General features: G+C 42.6%; 2 protein-coding genes across 13 annotated transcripts in view; one reads left to right on the top strand and one right to left on the bottom strand.

Annotated features, from left to right (window-relative positions):
• The window catches only part of TDP1 (tyrosyl-DNA phosphodiesterase 1), a 90,821-nt gene extending 69,524 nt beyond the window's left edge, over positions 1 to 21,297 (bottom strand). For 3 of the 6 annotated variants that reach the window (XM_019009500.4, XM_055361201.2, XM_055361196.2), the window contains exons 1-6: positions 20,213 to 20,315; positions 12,504 to 13,069; positions 9,985 to 10,028; positions 8,753 to 8,808; positions 5,194 to 5,290; positions 658 to 692 (exon numbers count right to left, since the gene is read on the bottom strand). In XM_019009500.4, coding sequence (XP_018865045.4) covers positions 658 to 692; positions 5,194 to 5,290; positions 8,753 to 8,808; positions 9,985 to 10,028; positions 12,504 to 13,062 — 791 coding nt within the window. In that variant the 5' untranslated portion in view covers positions 13,063 to 13,069; positions 20,213 to 20,315. Of the gene's footprint in view, positions 1 to 657; positions 693 to 5,193; positions 5,291 to 8,752; positions 8,809 to 9,984; positions 10,029 to 12,503; positions 13,070 to 16,167; positions 16,273 to 20,212; positions 20,316 to 20,505 lie in introns of those variants that run through there. The other 3 variants (XM_055361200.2, XM_055361198.2, XM_055361203.2) reach the window with 3 other exon arrangements.
• A 114-nt stretch (positions 21,298 to 21,411) lies between these two features.
• EFCAB11 (EF-hand calcium binding domain 11) overlaps positions 21,412 to 26,019 on the top strand; it is a 157,413-nt gene continuing 152,805 nt past the window's right edge. For 3 of the 7 annotated variants that reach the window (XR_002002603.3, XM_063698108.1, XM_019009503.3), the window contains exons 1-2: positions 21,415 to 21,595; positions 22,183 to 22,278. Coding sequence is in view for 4 of the 7 variants with exons in the window: in XM_063698108.1 (XP_063554178.1) it covers positions 21,521 to 21,595; positions 22,183 to 22,278 (171 nt within the window). In the remaining 3 variants the exon portion in view is untranslated. Of the gene's footprint in view, positions 21,596 to 22,182; positions 22,279 to 26,019 lie in introns of all 7 variants that reach the window. The other 4 variants (XR_010130813.1, XR_010130812.1, XM_055361205.2 and 1 more) reach the window with 3 other exon arrangements.

The following is a 26,019-nucleotide window of genomic DNA, read 5'->3' as shown; positions in this document are numbered from 1 at the left end:
TGAATGGACCAAAGGAAATAATAAGGTAAATTTTAGCAATGAGCAAACAAGAACAAATTTAAAGCTAAAGTTAATGCCAGCACAGAGGCTCATGCCTGTAATCCCAGCACTTTGAGAGGCTAAGGCAGGAGGTCTGTTTGAGTCCAGGAGTTCGAGATCAGCCTGGGTCACAAAGTGAGACCCCCGTCTCTACAAAAAAATTAGCCAGGCATGGTGGCATGTGCCTGTAGTCCCAGCTGCTCGGGAGGCTGAGGTGGGAGGATTGCTTAAGCCCAGGAGTTGGAGGCTGCAGTGAGCTGTGATCATGCCACTGTACTCCAGTCTGGGCAACAGAGTGAGACCACATCTTGAAAAATTGTGTGTATATATTAATTAAAGTTAGAATAAATAGGTTCTATTCCTGTCTCCACTACTGGCCCAAGGAAAAATCACATACCTAAACCTGGGCCTCAGTTTCCTGATCTATAAAATTAAAAGGAAAGACCAAATAATTTTTATAAGAGCATTAAATAAAAGAATAGCTCCCCCAGGCTCAGTTAAGCATCGCTGTGCTAGATCCTAGGTGGGCCTACCATGCTCAGTCTCTCCTAAGAATAACCGTGTAACAGACAAATGACAATGCTTGAGGGGTTCCCCTATTTCACAAAAAGTGCTTACGTGTGGTGTGTTCCAAACGCAATATCCAACTTTGCCTAGGATGAAAAAGAAGTCATTTATTTAAAAACAACTCACTAATATCCATATCTACTGGAAATTACATTAGAAAGCAATCAGGTCAACTTTTTTTTTAAAACTATTTTTACCGATCTCTACCAGGCAAGCCCTTGAATAACAAGACAGCTTTTATAATAGCATCTGGGGACGCTCATTAAAAAAAAAACAACAACAACAAATTTTGTTACCCAGAATGATTCAATATACACTACATTTTTAATTACAGTAATTAGGACTGAGAAGCCTAAATTCTTTAGTTGACAAAAAACTAGTAAAACAAGTGAGTCTCTATGCAAAGTTTTAGATATTTGGCTTATACAGAAATTAATGGTACACAGTTTTCAGAGCATATTTAAAAGAAACACTGAAGGCCAGGTGCGGTGGCTCACGCCTGTAATCCCAGCCCTTTGGGAGGCTGAGGTGGGCACATCACGAAGTCAGGAGATGGAGACCATCCTGGCTAACGCAGTGAAACCCCGTTTCTACTAAAAATATGAAAAAATTAGCCAGGCGTGGTGGCCAGCGCCGGTAGTCCCAGCTGCTCGGGAGGCTGAGGCAGGAGAATGGCGTGAACCCGGGAGGCAGAGCTTGCAGTGAGCTGAGATAGCGCCACTGCACTCCAGCCTGGGTGACAGAGCGAGACTCCGTCTCCAAAAACAAAAAAAGAAACACTGAAAGTGGTGGCAACATAAAGACTTAGGATGTTAAACTAAAATAGGAATGTTCTTATATTAGCATAGCAAGTGCTGAAAATAAAAACATATGAAATCCATTTTCATGTTATAAAATGACACCTTCACAACTAATGGAGGGTATGTATATAGAAAACATGTTATCTAATACCCACTAATGCCAGATCTTGGTTAAGCAGAATATGTCACAAGATGCAGATTATGAAAGAGTTTAAATAACTGTAAAAGTTTCACAATTAGGAACGCAGTACACGGGCTCAAATCCTGCCTTCACAACTTTGTATGACTCTGGAAAATACATCTAACTCTATGCCTCAGCTTTCTCCTCTTTAAAACGGTACCATTCTGAGATCCAGAGTTGTTAGGAACGAGATCACATATGTAAAATGCTGAGGAACGGGGGCCTGCATGCAGTAGGCACTCTATAATCATGGCAATCACTACTGCAACCTCTCCCAACTACCTACCCCAGCCTCCTTACCACATGACATGGGTGAAACTTTGCTGGGGACAGTAATGGGCGACTGGAATACACAGGTGAGTTACAACACAGCTCCTGTTTGGAATGGAGATGCTCACAGACCAGCATGCATCTATGCATTCTGGCCACAGAAGAAAGTGCAGGGAACTCTATTTCATGTTTTCAAAATTACCAAATGAGAAGGATGACTGCCACTCTATAAACTGATATTTAGCTGAGAAAGAACAATGGTCAAGAGACCTGGCTTCTGTTTAGTTTGCTAAAAGTTACATGCTTCTGGGTAAGTCTAAGCACAAAAAACAAGGATAATAGCTTCAATAGATATTGTTTACTGGGTGCTGTTTTTGGGCTAGTACACCAAGTCCTTTAGTAAACTCTAGGATGAACAGCATTAGCAATCAATTTCAAAGATAAAGAAATTAGGTGACAAGCCAGTGACAAGCCCAGAATAAGTGTTGTAGACTAAACACTTCTGTCCCCCACCAAAGTCATATGTTGAAGCCCCAACTTCCAATGTGACTATTTGCAGAGAGGGACTTTATGGAGGTAATTAAGGTTAAATGAGGTCATAAGGGTGGGATCCTGATGATCCTGATCCAACAGGACTGCTGTCCTTATACAAGAGCTACCAGACAGCCTATGTGTCTGTCTTCCTCCCTCTCCCTCATGAGGACACCGTGAGAACGTGGCCATCTATAAGCTGGCAAGAGAGCCCTCACCTGGAACTGAACTGACTGGCACCTTGATCCTGAATTCCCAGCTTCCAGAACTGTGAGAAGTAAGTGTCTGTTGTTTCAGCGACCCAAGTCCAAGAAAAGTCACCCAGGTAATTTTGTTATAGCATCCAAGCAGACTAATACACACACGTAGAGCCGGGACTGAGCCCAGGCAATGTGACTCTGACCACCACAAGGTCTCAATGTCTGCCCTTAGGTCCCACATTTGCAAAATGGGAGAGGGTCAGCAGCCACCGATTCTGTGACTAATGTGTCTCAGTTTCAATGACTCACGTTGCTAGAAAAAGACTTTATCTTACAGACAAGGTATAAAGGTGCTTCAAGAGATCAGGAGGACACAATCCTGTACGTCAGCCTAGAGTTGGGAGCTTCTTCACAGCTCTTTCCAAGAGGTTTGGAAGAAGTGGCTCACTATGCCCTCTGGTGGTCAGCCTGGAACACACTATCAAGCACAGGAACCACTCTCCTAAACGAGCACAGGTAGGTAATATTTGAAAAAGACTTTATTTCCATTCATTTAGTCACTGGTTTTCAGGATTTCTGTGTCAGTTTACTTTCTGCCCACTATAAGGTTTGATGGGAGCTATCCTACTGCAGTCTAACCTCTTATGTTGCTGGAAATAGAAGCAAAACAATGGAATTTTGGCAACTGCTAAGCAAAGGCACATCTATGGGCATGAGATGAGCCCATGTTGGATAGAAGGCATTTTTAAAATGACAACTCTATAAAGTGCAGTGGGTTAAATCATAAGGAAAATGTTGTGAGGTATGTTTAAAACTAACAAGATTGAGCTCTTGTACTGTATTAATCTTAAAAAAATACAAAGATATCATATATAGTTGGAAAAAGAGTGATACAATGTGAGTTGGAATTCTTACATCTTTGTGGATGGGGAAAAAAGACACTAGAAGGAAAATGAGAAAAAAAATCCAGAAAGGATGTAATTCACTCTGTCTCTGTACTCGCAGAGCAGAAATCTTTTGCCAATTTCACTAAGCTAACGATAAGGAAAGAAAAGGGCTATAAAAAGCGTCTTTCGTGTTTTCTCATAACAAACTAATACAGCCAAAAGAAATAGGAAAAGGTGATTATTACACCAGCTACTTCATAACCACCATTTCTATAGGAAGTAGTTATCATAAATGTGAGAAATTCTTCTGTATTCCTTGTTTTCCTACTTTGCATGTTTCTTCCTCAAAATGCGCCACGTGTAATAGAAGATCTTTTTAGATGATGAGTCTAAAGAAATGGGTCCTAATGAAAGTCCAAGACTCATTGGCCACGTTGTATGCTAACTGCAAAGTATTAGGACAAAATTATGGGACTATATAAAGAAACTGGGCAATAACCATTTCTTGGCCTTTGATATGGTTTGGGTCTATGTCCCCACCCAAATCTCATCTCAAATTATAATCCCCAATGTTGGAGGAGGGGCCTGGTAGGAGGTGATTGGATCATGGGGGTGGACTTCCTCCTTGCTGTTCTCGTGATAGTGAGTTCTCATGATATCTGGTTGTTTGATAAAAGTGTGTAGCTCTTCCCCCTTTCTCTTCCCTCTTGCTCCGGCCAAGTAAGATATGCCTGCTTCCTCTTCACCTTCTGTCACAATTGAAAGTTTCCTGAGGCCTCCTCAGCCATGCTTCATGTACAGCCTGCAGAACCGTGAGCCAATTAAGCCCCTCTTCTTTATAAATTACCCAGCCTCAGGTATGTCTTCATAGCGGTGCAAGAACAAACTAACATCGCTTTCTTTTCTGCTTTGCTTTGGTCCTAGCAAACCAAGTGGATATGCCTGTTACAAGACCACTTAATGTCTCCACATTGGACTTAGATCATACACAGCATACGACTCACATAGTTTCCTAACAGTTTTTTAATCTATGGGTCTCTCCTGTTTAGACCTTAGATGCAACTGATGTGAAAAAAAAGAACTACAGTTGAAGGACTACCGTTGAAGTGTCAATGGCAGCTAATATAAGTTACATAAGGTGTCACAAAAAACTACAAGTTTTAAGTTGCACTCACAGGATACTCACAAAAAGAAACCCACAGCCACTGAACTACATCCAGAGGACCTGTTCAGTGTTGAAACCCAGGTTTCAACAGGCATACTGACAAGCTACATGCAACCAGGGGAGCACTAGCAGGTTGCGGAAAGACTCAGAATCCATACTACATTGAGTAAAACTAAAGAAAGAGAATGTTTGAATTAGAGAGAGAAAACGAAGGGAGACAGGACAGATCACTTTAGATATATGAATCACTGACATGTGTAAGATGAAAGACTTACTTATTCTGTGTGGCTCCAGAAGGGGAAAATTAAGACCAATGAGTAGAAATTAGTAGGAAGACTTCAGGCCCACAAAAAGAAAAACCTTTCCAACCCTGAGGAGTACTATGAATGGGATGCTCTATCTCAGGAAGTGTTTAAGCTGAGGCTAGACAAGTATCTATTGATGACTGATGCTGGAGAGAGGATTTCTACACTAAGTGAGAGGGTGGACTAAATGTCTAAGTTTCCTTCTAACTCAGACTACACGTGCTCTCCAACAGCAGTAAGTGGCTTACCTGGCAGAGAGAGATGTTCTCGTAAGGCTTGGCTTGGGCATGGAGGTGAGCCTTAGCCTCTCGCTTATCACCATGCACAAGCAGGATTGGCTTCTTCCTAAAAAGAGAGCATTAGTATTTAATATACATCATTCATGGCCAGGCTCGGTGGCTCACACCTGTAATCCCGGCACCTTGGGAGGCCGAGGCAGGTGGACTACCTGAGGTCAGGAGTTCGAGACCAGACTGGCCAACATGGTGAAACCCCATCTCTACTAATACAAAAATTAGACAAGGCATGGTTGTGCGTGCCTGTAATCCCAGCTACTCTGGGGCTGAGACACAAGAATCACTTGAACCTGGGAGGTGAAGGTTGCAGTGAGCCGAGATTGAGCCACTGCACTCCAGCCTGGGTGCCAGAGCAAGACTCTGTCTCAAAAATAAATAAATAAATAAATAAATAAATTAATTAATTAATTAATTAATTAAAATACATCATTCATGAAGCTGGACTCGCCTCATTAAGGAATGCTAGCTTCCTTATCACTTGATATGTTTCCGGCCTTTGTAGTTGAATGAAGACAGGGCTAACACAGAGCAGTGAAAAGCTAATGTTCATTTACCAGATACCTTTATAATGGGGCTACATGGCCTGATTCTGCAGCTCTGTTGTAATACAGAGGGGTAATGACTCAAGAAAGTCCTTGAATAATTATCTTCTTTGGCCCAAAAGGGCACATAAGTAGCTCTGTGTTAAAATATTTAAGTCCAAATAAATTAAAGATATATAATAATTATTATATAATATAGTGCTTTTTGCTTTTTCTTCTTTTGGACCACACGGTGGATTCATTTCACACCACATCTATATTCACCAAACTCCTCCTGTGTGCTATGTACTGAGCTAGACCCAGGATACAACAGAGAACAGTCCCAGGCCAGGCCCACAGCATGACGCAGCTTCACTAATGGGTGGTTAGATTTCAATGAAACAGAGCCCAAGCTACGTTGAAAATGCTATATTTTTGAATTCCAAATATAATATAAAAACACTCTTCAAGAATACATTAAAAAGGCTTTTGAGGGATTCTTGTTCTGATTAACTCAAAGCAAGATAATCCTTAGAAATAAGTATATTTCTACAAGCTCTCCCAACACAACAAAAATTGGATATAAGCAATCAAGAAAGATAAACAACCGAGCCACTTCCACATTTATCAATCACACTGCAGAATGATTCTCTACCATTCACAAAGGAACAACCATCAACTAGAGAGAAACATCTACTTCCAGTACTAATACCTCACTACCTCTTGCCCAGTAGCTTTATTCTAACATGACAGGTAAAATAAAACTATGAAACACACACCTGTGATTTTTAGAAATTAGGTAAGAAAAACAGAATAATGTAAGAAACACTCGTGCATCTAGTACCTAGAAATAAAAAATGTTAGATCAAGTCATCTTATTAAAAAGATTAAATATGACTGATAGAAACTGAAGTCCTCATTAATTCTTTCAAATTTATTGGTTCTACGACTTATTACAAAAAGATGGCACCTGAACAACAGCATACTGAGGTATAAATCCTTATGATCTGAATTTTTCTACATACAAATGCTGGATGTTACTTAAACTTACCATTTAGGTCACTCCTCATCCTTCTAAGACTCGTAATAGCCTTCCCAAGATGCATTTGGCAATAAGGGGATGCAGGGAGAAGGAGGACACTTTCGTCCCTTTAGTTACTGAGAGTCCAGTGGATACTGTATTAGTGTGCCAGGGCCTCCAAAACAAAGCACCACAAACTGGGAGGCTTAGACAACAGAAATATATTGTCTCACAGGTCTGGAGGCCAGAAGTCCAAGATCAAGGCGCTGGCAGGATTGGTTCCTGAGGCTGTGAGGCACTTCTGTTCCAAGCCTCTCTCCCAGCTTCTAGGAGCTTGGCTTGTAAATGGCGTTCTGTGTCTTTACATGGTCTTATCTCTGTCTCTGCACCCAAATTTCTCTTTTTATAAGGACACTAGTCATACTGGATTAATGTCCATCCTAATGCCTTCATTTTATCTTGATTACCTTTGTAAGGGCTCTATCTCCAAATAAGATCACATTCTGAGGTACTGAGGCTTAGGATTCCAACAGATCTTTTTTGGGGGTGAGATAATTTAACTCATAACAGATACAAAGGAACTGCAGTCTGCACTTTGCCAACACTCTAATGGGGTGACAGTTTGATTTCAAGGTCTTTAAAGAAAAGGGAGGAAGAACAGAAAACGCCAATGTGACACCCAAGGATACTACTGCTAGGAGGAGCCAAGGCAGAAACTGCTTGTTGCCTCCAGACAGCCATTCTCTCCTCCTCCCCTAACAAAAGGCTAATTCAGGAAAAGGTGTGCTAAGCTAAAAGACATTTCTAGCCTCTTTTACAGCTGGTTAGCATGCAGCTGAGCTCTGCTCAATGAAATAGATGCAGGTGTTGTGTGGGACTTCCAGGAAGGCTGCTTAGACAGGCATAACTAGAATGTGGGCCTTTTTGTCCTTTTCCTCCTTTCCCCTTCCTGCTACCTGGAATAGACGAGTAAGCTGGAGCTCTAGCTGCCATACTGGGCCATGAGGTGACTCTGAAAACTGAAGTCACATACAAGGATGGTGGAACAGAAAGGGTAGGTGGATAAGTCTCTGAGAACCCTGGTGCCCCCATCTAGACCATAAATGTTTACCATCTGAATGTGTCAGGCTGGAAACAATTTGTCTTATTTAAGCCATTGTTATTTTGAATATTCTTTTACATGCAGCTAAAACTAATTCTGTGTGTTACAGGTCAAAAAAAAAAAAAGCCCCAAGTGCCAAAGCTGCTTGAAAAATTTTAACAGCATTTTATCTATTGTTAATGTCAAAGGTTTCCACAATCTGATGCCCTAAATGTACCAAGAATTTTGAGGACCCTGACAATCATTATTTCTTGTGTGTTTTCCTCCATCCTACTTGCTGTTATGGGAATCTGCCCCGTAAATGTGTTAGAAATAGGGAAGGGTAGCACCTCACTGTGTGATGCCCTATTTGGTCTGTATTGCCTACCATGAGGCTGATGAAGTACAGGCAGAAGGCCTAAAAATCCATCACCTCCAGAGCCTAGATAAGGGAAGGCCACAGATAAGCCTCCTTTCCTCATCTCAGAAACACAAAGGGATCCTCAAAACAGAACAGCATTGATGTGCTACGGAAAGCATGGCACGTTGGCCGCATGTTGGCACATTCACAGATCTAGAAGGTATGTGGAGATGGTATTTTCCTTCATATTAAGACTGGACATGAAGTTCTGTTATTTGAGTTAAAGCCTGTCCTTATCTACTTCCTGAAAGAGCACAGAGGAAAATGCTAAAATGCGTAAAAAGAATGTGTAGGATTAAATAGATCAAAGAATGCTGTTTTCCGAATATAACTTAATGTCTGTGTGATTTCAACAGTTTCAAAAGAAAAACTCAAAAGATGAGTGGCTTTCACCTGAGAAATACAAATCTTAGGTGTCAAAGCCCCCTTACAGTTTATAGTGTTGTCTGTCACCCTGAGGAACTCACCTGAACTCTGGTGGATACTGTTTTACGAGCCAGTCCACGTCAAAGCAGTAGTTAAACTAGATGGGAGAAAAGAAGAGTAACTAAGCCATGGGTAATTCTGCCAAACAGTTCATAAGAAGAATTGTTTAGTTATTACATTTAAGGAAACTCTAAAATAGTGATACACTACATGTATTATTTATAAACCTGGAGGGTTATGCTGCAATACTAACAAACCTATAATTTATCTTAAATGCATGGTTAAAAGAACCTAAATGGAGCCAAGTACATGAGATAACAGGTTCCCAGGAAATTATCTCTGCATGTTTTGGCAGCACCTGTACTTGTCCGCAGGGTGTTATTACATTATGTCTAATGGCCCTGAGATTAATTTAAATAAAAGGACTTATAAATTTATCCCTTTTCCCCTAGGTGATTATAAAAAGACAGATACTGGAGACAAAGATCCCAGGACTTTCAGAAAAGAACATTTCCTTTCAGGCTAACTTATTAGCTAGCTTTGTACACAGCCACCTGGGACCAGACATTCACTAGGCTTCTAACAATTACATCTTAAATGCAAGTTCTGTACTGGTCTTATCCATGGAGGCTCCTCCCCACACCTGGATAATCCTGGACTTAGTAACTCAGTCAAGCTAACAGGGCATTTGCAAATGCTCCCCACCTTCCAAATGGAAACCAGGACTTTCAATGCCAAACCAAACATAAAGGAAGCCTGCCTTTCTTCAGGGACAGGGCCCTTTGGACCATTTACTTGCGGGTCTGGATCATTACATGATTTATCAAGACAAAGGGACTAGCTTAGTCAGGAAGGAGCCACTGAACATGAAAATTCACATTTTTCTAAATTAAATCAAATTTGACTTGGCCTTCACTACTCTATCCATACCTCACCACTCTATGCACCAGAGTTAACTCAGTCCCATGAGTTAATCAGTATCCCCAAAAGAAGTGTCCCATTCTAGTCTTTCAAGCTGGAATGTCCAAAGTGACTTCTTGGCCAGCGGAGGCTGACTTGAGTCAAATGCTCTCCTGATAGTGACATCCCCATTCTATGTTGATGGCCATGGATCCCATTACTGTGGCACTTGAGCCAGCCTCCGGGTATGTGCCATCTCAGTCTTTGAACAGGACTGAGATCCCCAAAGTATACCTCTCATATTTTCTTATGGAGTTGTTTAATTACCTGTCTACTTTCACCCAAAGAAAAAACAGCTTAAAGGTATACTTACCTGAGCTGAAGAAACAAGCATCCCAAATAAAGGAGATAAAATATCTGAGAAGACAAAACATATATCAAATTCACACTCACAAAAATCCTCTAGTCATAATAATCACTACTAACTCATTCAACAGTCACTGACAATCAAGATCTGACTCAGAACACAGTAAGCTAAACAGTTACTACAAAGTCAGACTTTAATGTTTCATAAAATTCAAAAAAAAATTCCGTATGGTATTTAATATTTATCATATATTCTTTTATAAAACAATGCAAAACTAAAATCTACAACTTCAGTACTGAATGATTGATCAAGTTTAGAAACTCAATATGGACAATAATGATACATATTCTTTTCAGATCTCTGAACTTCTACCTCCTCTAAGTACCCATTCAAGTCCCTCACCAGGAAATCTCCCAACTCAAGACTAGAAAAACTTTCTAGAAAGATTTTATAAACGTGGACAGTTTAGAAAGACTTTCCAGAAAGACTGGAAAGCACTTGTGGCCTGTGAACAAAAGGACAGAGGCACTCACAATTATAAACTCACATTCCTGGTGTTCCTGGTCATCTCTAGGGAAGTCTCACTTTGTACCCATTCAAGCTTTATGTTAGATAGGTTGAAAGCTCACTTCTCAAACCATACCACGAGAGCAAGTACACCATCATCATGACCTTCCATTACAACAGCCATACCTGTGGAGACCTGTTAGATGCCAGGCAGCATTCTTGGCACTTCCCATACATTACTTACTCCTCATATCCATTTTCTAGGTGGGGTCTGTTATTTCTATTTTATATAGGAGGAGCCTTCTTAGGAGGCTGCCCACAGACACACAGCTAGGAAGGGGTACAGTCGGGGTTTGAACCTAGGCTGTCTGGCTCCAGCACCATCGCTCATACCCACTAAACTGCCTCTGAGAATTAAGACTGGGCTCATTCATTCGGCAAATATTTCCTGAGTGCTTCCTATCTTCTGGACATTGAGCTAGATGCTGGGGTAGAAAGATTTTCAGAAAACAACAACAAAAAAATCGTAAGGAAGGTTCTACCTTATTGGGAGAGTTGCAGAGATAAACTGCAAATATTCTTCCATTTGCCCCCACCAGCATGTATTTCTTCCCTTCTAAATTTTACCCATCTTTCAAAGGCCTTTTGAAGTCCCCCTTCCTCCATGAGATCTTCTAGGCCATCTACAATTATGGCACATGGTAGAGTGCTATAGCAAACAGCATGGATTCTGATGCCAGAATGTCATTACCAGCTCTACGACCTTGGGCACTTTTCTAAAGTGCAGATGCATCACTTATCCAAGGAATATGATTGTAACATCTACTCATAAGACTGTCCTGAGGATTAAAGGAGAAAATATATGTAAGAGCTCCTATCATGTTACCACAATATCTTGGTGCTAATAGCCGGTTATTTTATTATACAGAGCAAAACTTGGCAAAATTCTCTAAATATTTGTCAGTCTGTCTCAAACAAACAAAAAACTTGACAAAGTACCAAGATAAGAGATTCTCAAAAAGAAAACAACCTGTAGAACACTCTACAGTATGAAATACTCCAACATGTATACATCACACACAATATACAATTATATACTGGATATATAAAAAAAAAACACTGCTGACAGTGAACATTACTATTCTTAAATATGGGACAGGAAAAAAATCTGAAATAAGGGTAATAATGTTTATTGTATCTGCCATGTGAATATATTACACTGGTTACTTCATATACTTGCTCCCATTTTTCTGCATTTCCAGTTTAAAGATGAGCAAGCTAAAATTCAGAGAATGTTAGGTCCTGCGTTAACAATCCATACAGCAAATGAGTGGTGAGGCCAGAAAGCAGATTCTAGAGCTCCTGCTCTTCCTCCTGCAGGTGCTCCCTGAGGAATAAGGAGAGCAAACTAAGGCCATCTTTTGATCCATAACTGAAACATCTATTTGCACTCAGGCACTATTTTGTTTTTTCTTCTTCTTCACCAGGAACTAAAACCAGGCTTTTAAGCAGTGGTTCTCAAACTTGACTGGGCAGTAGAATCCCCTGAAGGGCTCGTGAAAACACAGACTGCAGGATCTCACCCTCAGAGTCCAATTTAATGAATCGGGAATGGGGCCCGAGAATTTGCATTTTAACAAGTTGCAGGTGATGCTGAGGCTGCTGGTCCAGGGCCCATGGAGAACTACTACTGTTGTCAAGTATTTGCTACCTTGTTGATAAACTGTTACTCATCAAGCTTCATCTTAAAAAGTTAAATAATGCTAAACATTGTGCTAAGTGATACAAGGGGTTGAGCTCCAGGGTTTTGAGAACACACGCTCTGCCTGAGTTAAGTAAACAGTCTGCTGTTATACTAATGCACTTGCCTGTCAAGAATTTTTTTCCTGAAAGTAGTTAAGAACACAAAGAAGAGTTCTCAGAAATTATTCTAGGCTGCCCTCCTTGTTTCATGGAGGAGAGGAGGAGAGACTCTCAAGGGCAATTCAACAGCTCCTTGACACCCAGCATCCTCTTACCCTTGATGTGGAGGGCTCCAGAGTTATACTTTGGCTTAACTCCAGAGACTCTAGTGAGGTAAAACTGGAAGGGGTTCCCTTTATCCAGCATGTCCCAAATGTCCTGGCCCTCCCCTGATGTCTCATACTCGTCTTCCTCCTCTTTGAGCCTGTGGCAGGCGGGAGCGCCATGATTTTCAGTTCTTTGGGCAGTGCCGTCATTGGGAGCAGAGATGTCTTTCTCCTTTTTGATCACCACTTTCTCAGCCTGCTTCTGCGGCATTTCTGGCTGCAGCTCATCATCACTGCTGGACAGACACCAGCCGAGGTCCTCCTGGGAACCGCTTTTCTGCCTTTTGGGAGGTAAAACTGAATCTGTATTGCTGAATTTCACAGGTGATATTTTCCTCTTGTGTGCAGCTTTCCGGGCCTCGGAACAGGTGTACCTGGGCTCATTTGCTGCTCCTTGCCTGGCACAGAGAAGAGAAGAGGTAGATGGCTTGTCTGGTTTTGGCTTTTCTTCTTCACTTTCATCACTACTAGATATGGTCCACCTCCCATAATCGCCTTCCTGAGACATTATACTCCTGGAAATGAAAAGTGGAAACATCAGCATTTCCCATTCATCAGGGCATTGGCAAAATAACTTTATTGCCCTCAACTTCCCTGTCAGATGAGCTGACACCTTCCAGAGGCTGAACCACCTAACATCAGCTGCTTTTTGGGTGTTTATAAGCACATTACCAGAATCCACTATCAGATTCTGCCAAATCACAAGCAAAAGTCCTGGTCACCTTTCTTTTTTCTTCCTTTTTTTTTTTTTTTTGAAACAGGGTCTCGCTCTATCACCCAGGCTGGAGTGGTGCAGTGGTTCGATCTCAGCTGACTGCAACATCTGCCTCCTGGGCTCAAGCAATCCTCCTGCCTCATCCTCTCGAACAGCTGGAACTACAGGTGCACGCCACCACGTCTGGCTAATTTTTTTTTTCTTTTTTTTTGGTAGAGACAGGGTTTCGCTATTGTTGCCCAGGCTGGCCTTGAACTCCTGGACTCAAGAGATCTACCCACCTCGGCCTTCCAAAGTGCTGGGATTACAAGTATAAGCCACCATGCCTGGCCTTGGCTTTCAATCTAAACTTTGTTCTTAGATGTCCTAGGAAAGGGGGTTGAAGAATGCATCAAGACAAATGCCAAAATAAAACAAACATTCATTCTTGACCCCGAAACTTCCAATAAGCGTTTGGGATCAAGGTCCATTTAATCTATGTTCAAATGCTTAAGGTCAAATTGGAATTTACAAACCTAGCCTTCACCCAAGTACAGGCACCCACAGGACTTCAGTGATTATGTATGTGTTACTTCCCAAAAGACAACCCATTTACCATAAAGCTTAACAAAGTCTTCAAGAGGAAAGCCAAATGACCACTTAGGTATGTACATTATTTACACTACTTCCATGAGGACCCAACTAATTATAATTAGTTGCATATAATTGTATCAAGATATAATTATCCTATTGGCTACATCATAAATCTACTAACACCTACACAGAAATAACTTGTACTGAAGCAACACTTTTATTTTTTAAGCCACACAGTCAAATTCTACTTCTTGTTCTGAGAACAGGAAAGTACACGAAACAGTCACTTTTGGTGTTACCTACCAAATCTTGTCAATTCAGTGGTAAAGGACTATCTAAGTAGACTTTCCAGACAGCTAAAGAACAGTTCCTCAATGTGATACTTTTAACAGTTTAGCACAAGACCCAGGGGAAAATTACAAAACTCAGTAGTCTGTGCTCAGATCAACAGTATCTTCGAGTTTCTGCTGTTTTAATGAGGCTGGAAAAGATGCATTGAGCGGAGTAAACCAAGATGGTGACACTCCCTTCACAAAAACTACATTCCCCAAAAAAGAGAATTCTACATTATTCTGCATCAAAAGATTTGCAAATCAATACATATGCATATGTCTCTAGATGAGAACTAAAAATAAAAATCTTGGCTAAGGGGACCCCAGAGAAACCTTAAAAACTGAGTTCCGGGCCATGATGAGATGGGAGCTCAGACATGCCTGTTATATCCCCTCCCTTCTGCGGTTTAAACACAACTGACCAGAGATCGTAAGACTGGCAGAATAGATTCTGTGACAGTATGAGACCATATCATAAACAAGACCCAAGGCCATGCCAAACAAGGGTTAAATCACACACTGCTACCTTTAAACTATGTTCTACCTTCCACAAGATTCTTTTTTCTTCAGCAGCTAAATAAGCACTGGCCTAGAGATAAATAATATCTAAACAATTGCAGCTCACCTACTGCCAGATGCTTGACTAACTGACCCCTCTGGTTCCACAGGCCATGACTGCAGCTGTCACTGGACAATGGAGTAACTTTCTCCTGAAAAGAAACCACAGACTGGTTCTGACCAGTCCTCAGAGGCTGAGCACTGAGTGCCTTCATGTCTCTCCTTCACCTTTTGACAGAGGGCCTAATTGTAATTCATTCAAATGTTAAGTCTCCATCCCAAAGTGAACACGAGATGCACGAAACACAGGTTTGCTCATTACACATGCACACGTGCCCCCCCTTGGTGAATATTCATAGCTCCTCCCACACCTGTTGAATACTATACTTGGCCAACCCATTCAGTATAAATCTCTGTTCTACCCTCTCCTCCCTGGGATGCCATTAAAGGTCTCTGCCTGAGGCTGTGCTTCCCAGCCTGTCAGGCCACATTGCAGGCTGTAGCCCTTTATAAGAACTAAGCTCTCCTTTCTAAATGTATAGATCTCATGATTTTTCAGTGAACACAGCAGGGCGGGGCAGGGGAGGGTTGGAAATACTTTAAAGGTATCTATCCCTTTTCACAATTTCTCTCTTCACCTTTTTCAATTAACTACCAGTCAAGTTAAGCAAGCCTTCTGTAAATTACACATTTCAAGGAGCTTTTATGCAAGAATGCATCAAGACAATAATCTGGCCCATTCTTCATGGCTCTGGGTCATTATTACCCTACCCAGCATGAACACACTATCTCACAGCCAAAGCCTTATTGACTGCAGAGAGGGCTGGGGCCACTTGCTCCTGTAATAGTGACCCTAGACTGTCTGGCTCTTTTGAGCCCTCATATCTGCTTTCTAAAAGTTTCTATTCATTTCTACACTCTGTCCAGCCCACTTCAAGGGCTTGTTAAAACTCATAGCATAGGTATCCTAAATTGTTTCTAATCTACTAAGGCTTAAGAAACTAGATAACTGGGTTTGTAGAACTGTATTGTCATGGTTAAAGGGGTCTGAGTGCCCAGTTTCCTCCATGAAAGAGATTCAGATTGATTTACTACTCAACACCTACTTAAGCAGCTCAGAGGTGTTTTTTTAAATGTTTTTAATCCTTCCGGTTAAAAAAAAAAAACCCACAAAACCTTAGGTTTCTCTAGTGTTCTAGAGTCTAGAAGTTGCTGGATAGAGGTATTTAAGCTGTTACAATTCACTTTGAAGAAACTATTTCAGTGGCTACAGTTTTGTGACTTTAAAGTTATCTAGGAACAAAAGAACCACCTTAGGAAAAACCACTCTCTGAATGTCAGCTCTAGGTTCCTTTGAATTCTACAACAGTTCTAAACCAAGGCGGTGAGTAATACAATCTTCCATTACAGTCCTCAGGCTGTTCTCTATAGATACCTTGCCCATTCTAAAGCAAGTAGCAGGTCTTAGTTTTTGGTGAGAAAGGATTCAGCTTCCACTCTCAGAAGCAGTTGCAGAATCTTAATAGGTTACCATAACAAATATGGTTGCCTGCATTATATAAATAAAATGGAATTTCCAAACACTGAGAATTCTGTGCTAAGTACATTATTATGTACTAAGAGTTGCTAAGGTAAAATCCTTAGCAACTCTGTGAATTATTTAGAGAATTTCAAAGGTTTTTAAGTTTTATCATTATCTCCATTTTCTAAAACCATATGGAAGTGGAATTCCCTCCAACAAAGTAGGACAAGTGGGTAAAAAATAAAACAAAGCTTTAAAAAAGACATTTTCTAGAGAACAAAGCCGTTTTTTGGGGTTCTGCTCTATAAAGTTTTGGACCTGCTGAAACTCAAAAATATGCCTGAGTTGCTTATTACAACCTAATACAATTTATTGGGTTACAATTTAGTGCAACAGACTAATAAAATTGTGTCTTGTTGTTAAATGTAGCAGCTTACCAACCTCTTTATGACATCAAGGCTCGCGCCCAGTTGGAAAAGAACTGCTAGTAAACACCAATATCAAACTTTTACTTTGGATAACTGGTCACCAGTAACAGAATTTACTTCCCTCATAGAGGCTCTGGTGCCCAGCATTTCAGAGTGCTTTGTAATCAAGTCATACGGTTTTAAGAAATGTAGAACCCGAGAGCTTTCCTTCAATTGTTTATCATCTGTCTTCCCTGTCTGGGCAGTGCTTGGTACAGCATAAATCTGAAGTCATACTTTTTGTAAGTGGTACTGAAAGAATCAGAAATACAATATAGCTGTGTTGATTCTGAATCCTGGCACTCAATCAGGACAGCACAGTGTTTCCTAAAGTGGAAGTAATTGGGACCTGACATTATGAAAGTACCTCCCTTTCCATTCCAATCCAAACTCCCTGTTTAAATCAAGAAGAAAGTTGTAGTGTTGTAGAAATGCTTTTAATCTTGATTTTGAACAAATAGCAGGGTTTGGGCTCTTCTGCAGGCACCAACAATTTTGTTTACCATCAACAGAAGGTATCTTATGGCTATGTTATATTTGAAATAGCAAAATAAAGTTTATTTTATGTAAAAGAATGATTGGATTCAAACAAAAATATTAAGTATATGATAGTCTATGTGATAGCGGCAGGAGGCAGACAAATCCCTAGGCAGATAGGGGCAAGGCCCCAGTGAAACCCCACCTGCAAACCAAAGACAGTTTAAAGCCTGAAAGCCAAGCTATGAGTGTTGGATAAATCCACGGACCGGATTGATAACTTCTCTTCCCACTTGGCACGCTTTCCTCTGATCAATCCCCACCCTTCACCTACTTTACATATACCTACCCTTCCCTAATTGGTTTTTTACATTGTCATGCCCACCTTTGAGTGGTGCCTTTGTTTTAGCCTTTTTTGCATACTCACAAACCTATCAGCGCACACTCCCCCATTCTGAGCCCATAAAAGCCCCAGACTCAGTCACACCAGCGAACTGCCCACCTTGGGGTCAGGGCAGGGGCCATCCACTTGGGGTCCCGTCTCTGCTGAGAACTGTCTCATCACTGAGTAAAACTCACCTCCGCCCTTTTCCCCTTCAGTTGTCAGCCTAACCTCATTATTCTTGGACGCAGGACAAGAAATTGGGACCAGCTAAACAGCGAGTGCAAATAGAGCTATAACCCTGTAGCACTCTGTTCCACTGGTGAAGCAATGGGAGAGGGAGCTGCTGGCTGCCACACACCCCCATTCATTGGGCTGCAGATGGCGGGACTAAAAGAGCTGTTAATACATCCCTATTTGCCTGGTGTCTCCAAGTGTTTGGGCACCACCGCATCCCCCTCGTCTGGACACCAGAATCTGCTACCAGAGTCACTTGCCATACGCCCAGACCATCCACAAGCCCTACATGGAGCCTGCGACTGGGCCAGCACTTGGAACAGCCAGCCGGGCCTCCAGGCTTGCTCATCACTCACACACCGACTCCTCGCGGGCTGAGCATGCAGTCATAGTGGCCACGGGATCTGGGTGGGGATGAAAGACAAATGCACTCTGCCAGGCTGAGTGGGCAGGGCACCTCCTGCAGCCAGCCCAGGGCTGGAGGTCTCCAGCTGGCGAAGCGGCCCTAAAAAAAATCCTGTATCATGTGTTAAGAGAATAAAGCAAACTGGGGAGAAGGCAGGTGAGTGTGAGTGAAATTTGGCAAACACTGCACTAACATGAAAAATCTAAGAAATTTTCCCACCAAATGCTAGCTCAGGACACTGTTAGCGCTTTTATTAAGGACTTTAAAACATGTTGTGGATATAAAAGGATACTCCATTTAGAGCTACTGGTGTTTCCTCACTCCCCACTATATGAGACCCAGCTGGGGCATTTCTCTTTCACCTCCAGCTGCTCCTTCTCATTGAGCTTAAAGACCATCAGCTGGGCCTGGAGGCCATGCTCCTCAGTTGAGTTCCTGTGTGGCCAGTAATAGGCAAACATGGGCCCTTGTCTCAAACCCAGCCATGACTAGGGAGTAAATGTGCACTTGGGCAGGTTAGTTAACTGCTGAGCCTCAGTTTTTTAGTCTGTGAAATGGATATCATGCTTACCCCCTGAAGTTCATTCATTCAATAACTTACTGGGCAGCTATTATGTACCAAAAACTGGGAATGAGGCGTTAACAATATAGTTTCTACCATAGCAGAGCTAATTTCAGGGCAGAAGAGAGAGACCCACACATAAAAATTTTAATAGCCAAGATGAGTTAGACATTCATTACATTTTATAAGTATGAGATAGAAAAATAGGGGTGACCTGTGGAATATGCTTAAGAAGTAACATATAAATGAGACCCAGAGGGCCAAAAGGAACCTGCTGTCTAAATGATGGGGTGAAGAGCATTCCCAAGTAGAGGGAACCCCGCCGGCAGAGGTGGGAAAGAGGTCATAAGAAAGGACTTAGGCAAGGCAGGCAGTGCTCCGAAGCGGGTGAGGGGACAAGACTTGTTAAAAAAAAAAAAAAAAATTGGATTTTATGCTATGAACAATGGGACCCCACTGAGGGCTTTAAGAAGGGGAGTCCGATTTACATTTATTTTTTTGAGACAGAGTCTCGCTCTGCCGCTCAGGCTGGAGTGCAATGGCGCAATCTCGGCTCACTCCAACCTCTCTGCCTTCCAGGTTCAAGCAATTCTCCCACCTTAGCCTCCCGAGGAGCTAGGATTACAGGCACCCGCCATCATGCTCGGCTAATTTTTCTATTTTTGTAGAGACGGGGTTTCACCATGTTGGCCAGGCTGATCTCAAACTCCTAACCTCAAGTGATTCACCCGCCTTGGCCTCCCAAAGTGCTAGGATGACAGGCGTGAGTCACCGCGCCCGGCCTTCGATTTGCCTTTTTAATACAGCTGTGTGCTCCAACTCTGTGGAGAATGGTTTGAAGACAAAGGAAGTGAGACGGCTCTTGCTGAAGGCGTTGGGGACCGAGCAGATTCAGAACGTAAGGAAGTGACGGCAACAGCTGCTAACCTTACTGCGTGCTCATTTGGGGCCGGCCAGGCACGATTCGAAGCGCCTCACCGGGTGTAAACTCGCTTCACCCTCAGGACAACTCTATACTACGTACCGTGACCCTCCTCCTATACCGGGAAACCGAGCACAGAAAGCTTAAGCGCCTGGCACGTGGTGGGCGCTTTCCTACTCACTTTCTGGGACCACGCACTTGTAAGCTTAGGTCTGGGAATAAAAACCCGAGCAGGGGCCCCTAGCGCCGCGCCCCGGCAGGACACAGGTCTCCGCAGCGCCCGTGCGCGCCCCGAGGCGCTGTGATCGGAGGAAACCGAGGCCCCGGGGCCGAGGCGACCCTGCCCCATCTTCCCGGCCGCGCCGCTTCCTCGCGGTCCGCCTCCAGCCCTGCCGGACCCCAGCAGCCCGCGCCACCGCGACCCGGCCAGGAGCAGGATCCCGGGCTCGACCGCAACCCGCGAGAGACCGCACTGAGTCCGCGCCCACTGCCGCCCAGCACGTACCTGAGGCGCACAGAACCAACGCTCGCCTCGGATCCCGCCCCTTCGGCGGCCGCCGCGCATGCGCGCAGTTCAAACCCTGGGGGCAGCGGCCTGTGCCTCGAGGCCCGGCCCCTTCCCCTTCCGGAGAGCCCACCGCTGGGTCCTAAAGCCCGCCGGGTGTTTACCCAGGACGGGGCTGGGGATACCTAGTCTCTCCTAGCTCTTGGCTTACTTCCTGGAGACTTCTTAAAACGAGAGGAGAACCAGAAAGGCGTCCCCTAACTTCTCTCTAGTTAACTAATAGCAAGACTCACCCTCTTTACAGGATTCTCATGGCTCAGGCTCCCAGGGCTCCATGCAGCGGCGTTTGGTTTAAAGTGGAGAGAGGATACGCTTAGGTTAAAGGCAGCTGCAAGGAGACCTGTGTCCTGGGAGGCGCTGGGTGCAGACTTTGAAATCTGCTGCAAAATAAAAAGTTAAACGAGTTCCCACTGGACTCAGAACCTCGAATGTCTGTTCTTTCTTCGAAACAGTTGCGTTCTTGTAAAATCTTCTGAGAAAAGGAACTCGCCCCACGTTCCTTGCCTTTAATAAGGATGTTTGCTGTGGGATTTGGGCTCGGTGCTGTTTATGGTATTTATTCTTGGAATCTCTTTCACACTAGGCATCTCTTCCAGAGGACTGAGTGAAATACATCTGTGTAAATATAACGGTTCGTTTCGTTCTTTCATTGAAGATCTACTTTGTGCCAGGCACCGTGCTAGGTGCTGGGATTATCTCGAGGACATAACAGATGTAGTAGCTGCCCTAGGAGCTCGATCCCAATGACTTGCTGATCTGAACGAGAATCCTGGACTTGGCTCTTTTCGTTTGGTTCTTTTTGTTTGTTCACAGTCTTTTTGTCTCCTATAACGTTTAGCATAGTGTCATAGATCTAAATGATTAAAAGTAACCTATTGCAAGATGGAGGGAGAGAATGACATAAATCATGAACCAGGCATTGAACCAACACCTAGTAGCGCTTGGATTTCCAGCCGCGCTCAACGAGTTAAGGGACAGTCGGGGTGGAGCCAAGTGCTGGGGGCAGGCCTGGGCGCCTCACTGCCAGGGCGGCTCCAAGGAAACGTGATTAAACAAAGGCTCTGGCCAATAGCCCTGCGGGATTAACGCGAGTGGCTGGCAGGTTGTCCAATGGGAGGAGACGCCGGAGTTGCGCGGTGAAGTTCGGCTTCCTGAGCCGCGGTGGGCGTGGCCGCGGTAGGCTGCCAGCCAGGCTGGGAAAGCGGTGGTAGCACGTTGGGTTGCTGGGGCTCAGTTGTTGTAGTCGCGATGTTCTTCTCGGAGGCCAGAGCCAGGTCGCGGACGTGGGAAGCCAGTCCCTCGGACCACAGGAAGTGGGTGGAAGTAGGTGTCCGGAGGGCGACTGAGCCTCGGACTTCAGCTTGGCCTGGGCCTCTCGCTTCCTCTCCCGTGCCTGGGTCTCACTCTGCCGGGTGTGCAGATAAGACCTGGGCTGCCTGCCCAAAGGGTCGTGGTTAATGACTGATCCTGGAGCTGCAGGGCTCCTGGCTCCCCGTCCAGGACTACGGCTACCTCCAAGTTCCATCTCCTTTCTCTCTATATAGTCTATTAATGGTAACCTTGAGTCTGCATCTCTCCCGCCTTTCAAAGCCAGCCCCTTTGCCTCACCTTCCTAACTCCAGGACTGAATTTTGGGTAGAATTTATCTCAGTGGCCTAAATGAATGAATTTGCGTCACCTAGCGGTTAACTCGTTTGCACTTTGAGGGAAATTTCAGCCCATCTTTAAGAAAATTTTAGTCCATCTTTAAGATTTCTTGAGAATTAATATTGGGATAATGAAATTCTATTTTCATACTCTACCGCTGGGCTAAGTTTTAGATTTTCGAGGTCCAAACTGTATAATAAACTAGTAATAAAAATAAGAAACCATTTCCGTCTCATTAACTAAAGCTATTTAATGTTCTTCAGGTATTTAAAGCATGTGATGAAGATCACAAAGGATATCTCAGCAGAGAGGACTTTAAAACTGCTGTTGTAATGCTGTTTGGGTACAAGCCCTCCAAGGTAGAGCTTTCTTATATATTTGGGGATGGGGTAGACGATCAAAGGTGAATGGATCCTAAGAAAAGTTCACAGGGCTAGCTTAGGATGTTTATAAATTGCTTTATAAGCAATTTCAGAGATGTGTCCAGTGCTGAATTTTAGCTTCCTCTTAACACCTCAGCCCAGAGATGAAGTAGAAATCTTTTCCACTGGAGTCTACACAAGCATATCTCACCACCAGGCTGCTAATAACTACTATAAATACAAGATGCTAGAGAGATGCCAAGAGGGAAGACTGAGAGGGGAGTGTTGGTAACAGGAGGAATTTACATAGGACATGACATAGTCTCTTTCTCGTTTTACTTTTGTTGCTTTGTTTATAAAATATATCCACGGTCAAAAAATTAAAACAGTGCAGAAAGGTATAAAGTTGAGCATAAAATCCGCTCCCCGCCTACCAGAGGGTCCCACTCCTAGGGGATTACCATTAACAGTTTTTTGTGTAATTCTGAAATTTTCTATCCTTGACATACATATGCATAGTCTTTTATTGAAAACATAAATGGGTAAATATTGTGCTTACTTTAACTTGCTTTTCTCATTTAACAATATATCAACCTAAAAGCACACACCACTACCGCATTTTAAAATATGGTTGCATATTATTCTTTTTAGCCAGGTTCCTGTCTGGGGTTATATAGGTGGTTTTTTTTTTTTCTGCCAACATTGCTGCAATGATACACAGATTTATGTCCTTGTGGCTGTATATCTGTGGAATAAGTTCCTAGAAGTATAACTGCTAGGTCATGGAATATGTACGTTTAAAATTTTGTTAGATATTTGCTCTCCAGAAAAGATTGCACCAATTCACCAATAATGAGTTGAACTGAGCCTCCATGAACCTCCTACTTGAGTAGGGCAAGTTTCCTGTTCACCCCTGTCTATGCTTTTCTGCTTTCCTGTTACATTCATTCGAGAGACAACACCCTTCTTGTTAAGCTGGAGTTAGTCAGAGTCAAGATATTGTCCAGATTCAAGAAATTGAGCTGCCACCGTCAAGCAAAGGAAGCACTCAGGGCTCAGCCTGGAATGCCATCCCTCACTCTCATTAGACCAGACAGCTTGGCAGTTAATTAGGGCCCAGCTGTTCCTCATGAGTGGACTGTGCCTTTCTGTCAGATTGAAAGCCCAGCAAAGCCAGGAACCCTGTGATGTCATGCCTCTCCACCCTATTTGTGTCAACAGAACATACTTACTGTGAAGTTGTGATGCAATATAAGTATTAATATATTCTCTTGACCCAAGTAGGTTGCATGAACAGCTCAGGTGGGTTCAGAGTGGCTCAACTATGAGGGGCTGCCTAGTTACTGAGAAGCTTATTATGGAGCTCAGAGAAGTAGTCAGGGCCGACTCTTAGAAATTGCAGCTCTCCTGTTTACCTGTAATCATTTCAGTTGGAATTACAAAGCAGGTCAGCTGAAAAGAGTCAGCCTGTGAAGCATTGTATTTAACCTGGATTCACCTGGAAAGGTATCTTGTCTCATTTTTGCCTTTATCACCCTTGAGTCTATTTGGTTTCAATTTTAGAATGAGGAATTTAATGACAGATACAGTGATGTAACATACTGTACATACACTCCATGAAATTTAACAGATTTTACTTTTCATATTGAGGTGAGGTTTTCTATTTTATTTTTTAAGCAAATGAACTATTTAGTAACCGCAAGTCACTAAACGGTATTTACTAATAGCATGTCACCTATAAACTTAGTCATTTGTACAATGAACTTTTATTATGCAAGTGACACTTAATATATAATTTCTGTGAAATTCAACAGATTTTTTTAGACTAGGTTGAGGTTTGGGGTTTAATTTTTTAATATTGCTTTTGAGCAAATGAAATATTTACTGACTGCAGGTCATGAAGCAATAAAATACTTATATAATAAATCACTTATACATTCATGCAGTTGTTTACATAATTAAGTTTATTTATTTGTTGAGATGCAGTCTTGCTCTGTCACCCAGGCTAGAGTGCAGTGGCATGATCTAGGCTCACTGCAACCTCCACTTTCCAGGTTCAAGCAATTCTGCCTCAGCCTCTTGAGTAGCTGGGACTACAGGTGCACACGACCATACCCGGTTCTTTTTTTTCTTTTTTTTTTTGTGTGTTTTTAGTAGAGACAGGGTTTCACCAATGTTGGCCAGTCTGGTCTCCAACTCCTGACCTCAAGTGATCTGCCCACCTCAGCCTCCCAAAGTGCTGGGATTACAGGCATGAGCTACCGTGCCCACCCATACATAATGAAATTTATTGTTTCTATTTAATAAAAGGAGTACTTGCTAGTTGCTAGTGATATAAAGATGAATGAAACACAGTCTCTACTTCGAAGCAGTTCAGAGTTTAATGTAGAAAGACATAAAACTGTGATAGATACCAAGAAAGAGAAGAGATTGAAAAACAAAGTGAAGGGAACAAAGAAGGAAGGCCTAATTCTAGTGGTAACTATAACAGTCTGGGTGTTCTAGTTACCCAGACTAGAATGACTAGTCTTCTCTAGTCATTTAGACTAGAGAAGATAGACTACTCTGATAAGTATCTAGGAACACTTTGTGGGTGGTGGGACAAGTTAGGCCCTGATGACTGATTGGATGCAGTGGTGGTAAGAGTGACATGACCACTGGGACTGAAGGGATAGCGACGCCACCAATTAAGAGAAAATTTGAGAGTAGGTTCAGAGGAAGTCAGTGAGTTTCGATTGGAACACATTGAGTTTGAGGCAGCTATGAGCATTCCAGGTGCATTCACTCGTTAAATAATATACTGGCTATTGAGGTTATGGTGGTGAAAATCCACCGTTAGATTTTACTGCTTCCCTGAGATGTAGGAATCTGAAATTGGGTGGAGGGGGTAGGGCTGGAGATAGACTTGGGGCTCCTTGGTTTCCTTGTGGTTGCTCAAAACACGAGGCTGGATGGCATTGCCCAGGAAGAGTACGCAGAATAGGAAGAGCCATGGTCTGAGGATAGAACGTTAGGGAATACAAGCATTTAAGGGTAGGAGGGGACTTGAAGAAGTGGGAGTGGGAACCATTTGGCAGGAACAAGAGGAACCAGGAAAATGCAGGAAATACTGGGAAGGGTTCGAGACCGGAAGTGGAGAAATTATGTCAGATGCTGCCAAGGCTCTAATACTATAATGTTTATAAAGCCCTTGTGACAGTGTGGTAAAGGGCTTATATTTTAACATTTAGTGAAAGCAGGTCCTCATATTTTCCATACAGTAAAATCTCAAATGTTTAAAGATGCATAGGAGAAAAAAGCTGATTAGTCTAAAATGATAACAGTGATTTTCATTGGATGGCTGATTTTTTAATTATCTTCATAATTTTTTGTATTTTTCATGCTTTCTACATCAATCATGTGATACTTTTATAATTAGGAAAAAAATCTTAAAAATAGAGCCATAGAGCCCATTATAACAATTGTATTTGTCTAAAGTAGAAAGGCTGCCTGTTAGATTATATTATATATGGGACAGCCAAATTGATTTTCTGTGCTTAAACTGTTTTGGTCAATGGAATAAAGTTTTGGGGGCTATTAGGGACTAGCAGATTAGTGTCTGCTATTTTATAGATGTTGATGGAAAAATAAAATGACTATTATAGCTATTGTGTATCATTACTTGTCTGCTTGGTTCAACAGACTTGGTTTCTCATAAAACAGATCCTTATTCCCACCTGAAGAATTAAGAACTTGCAC

The sequence above is a fragment of the Gorilla gorilla genome, chromosome 15 (genome assembly GCF_029281585.2).
Source record: "Gorilla gorilla gorilla isolate KB3781 chromosome 15, NHGRI_mGorGor1-v2.1_pri, whole genome shotgun sequence".
Taxonomy (NCBI): Eukaryota; Metazoa; Chordata; class Mammalia; order Primates; family Hominidae; genus Gorilla; species Gorilla gorilla.
This window is presented reverse-complemented; position numbering and strand designations above follow the sequence as displayed.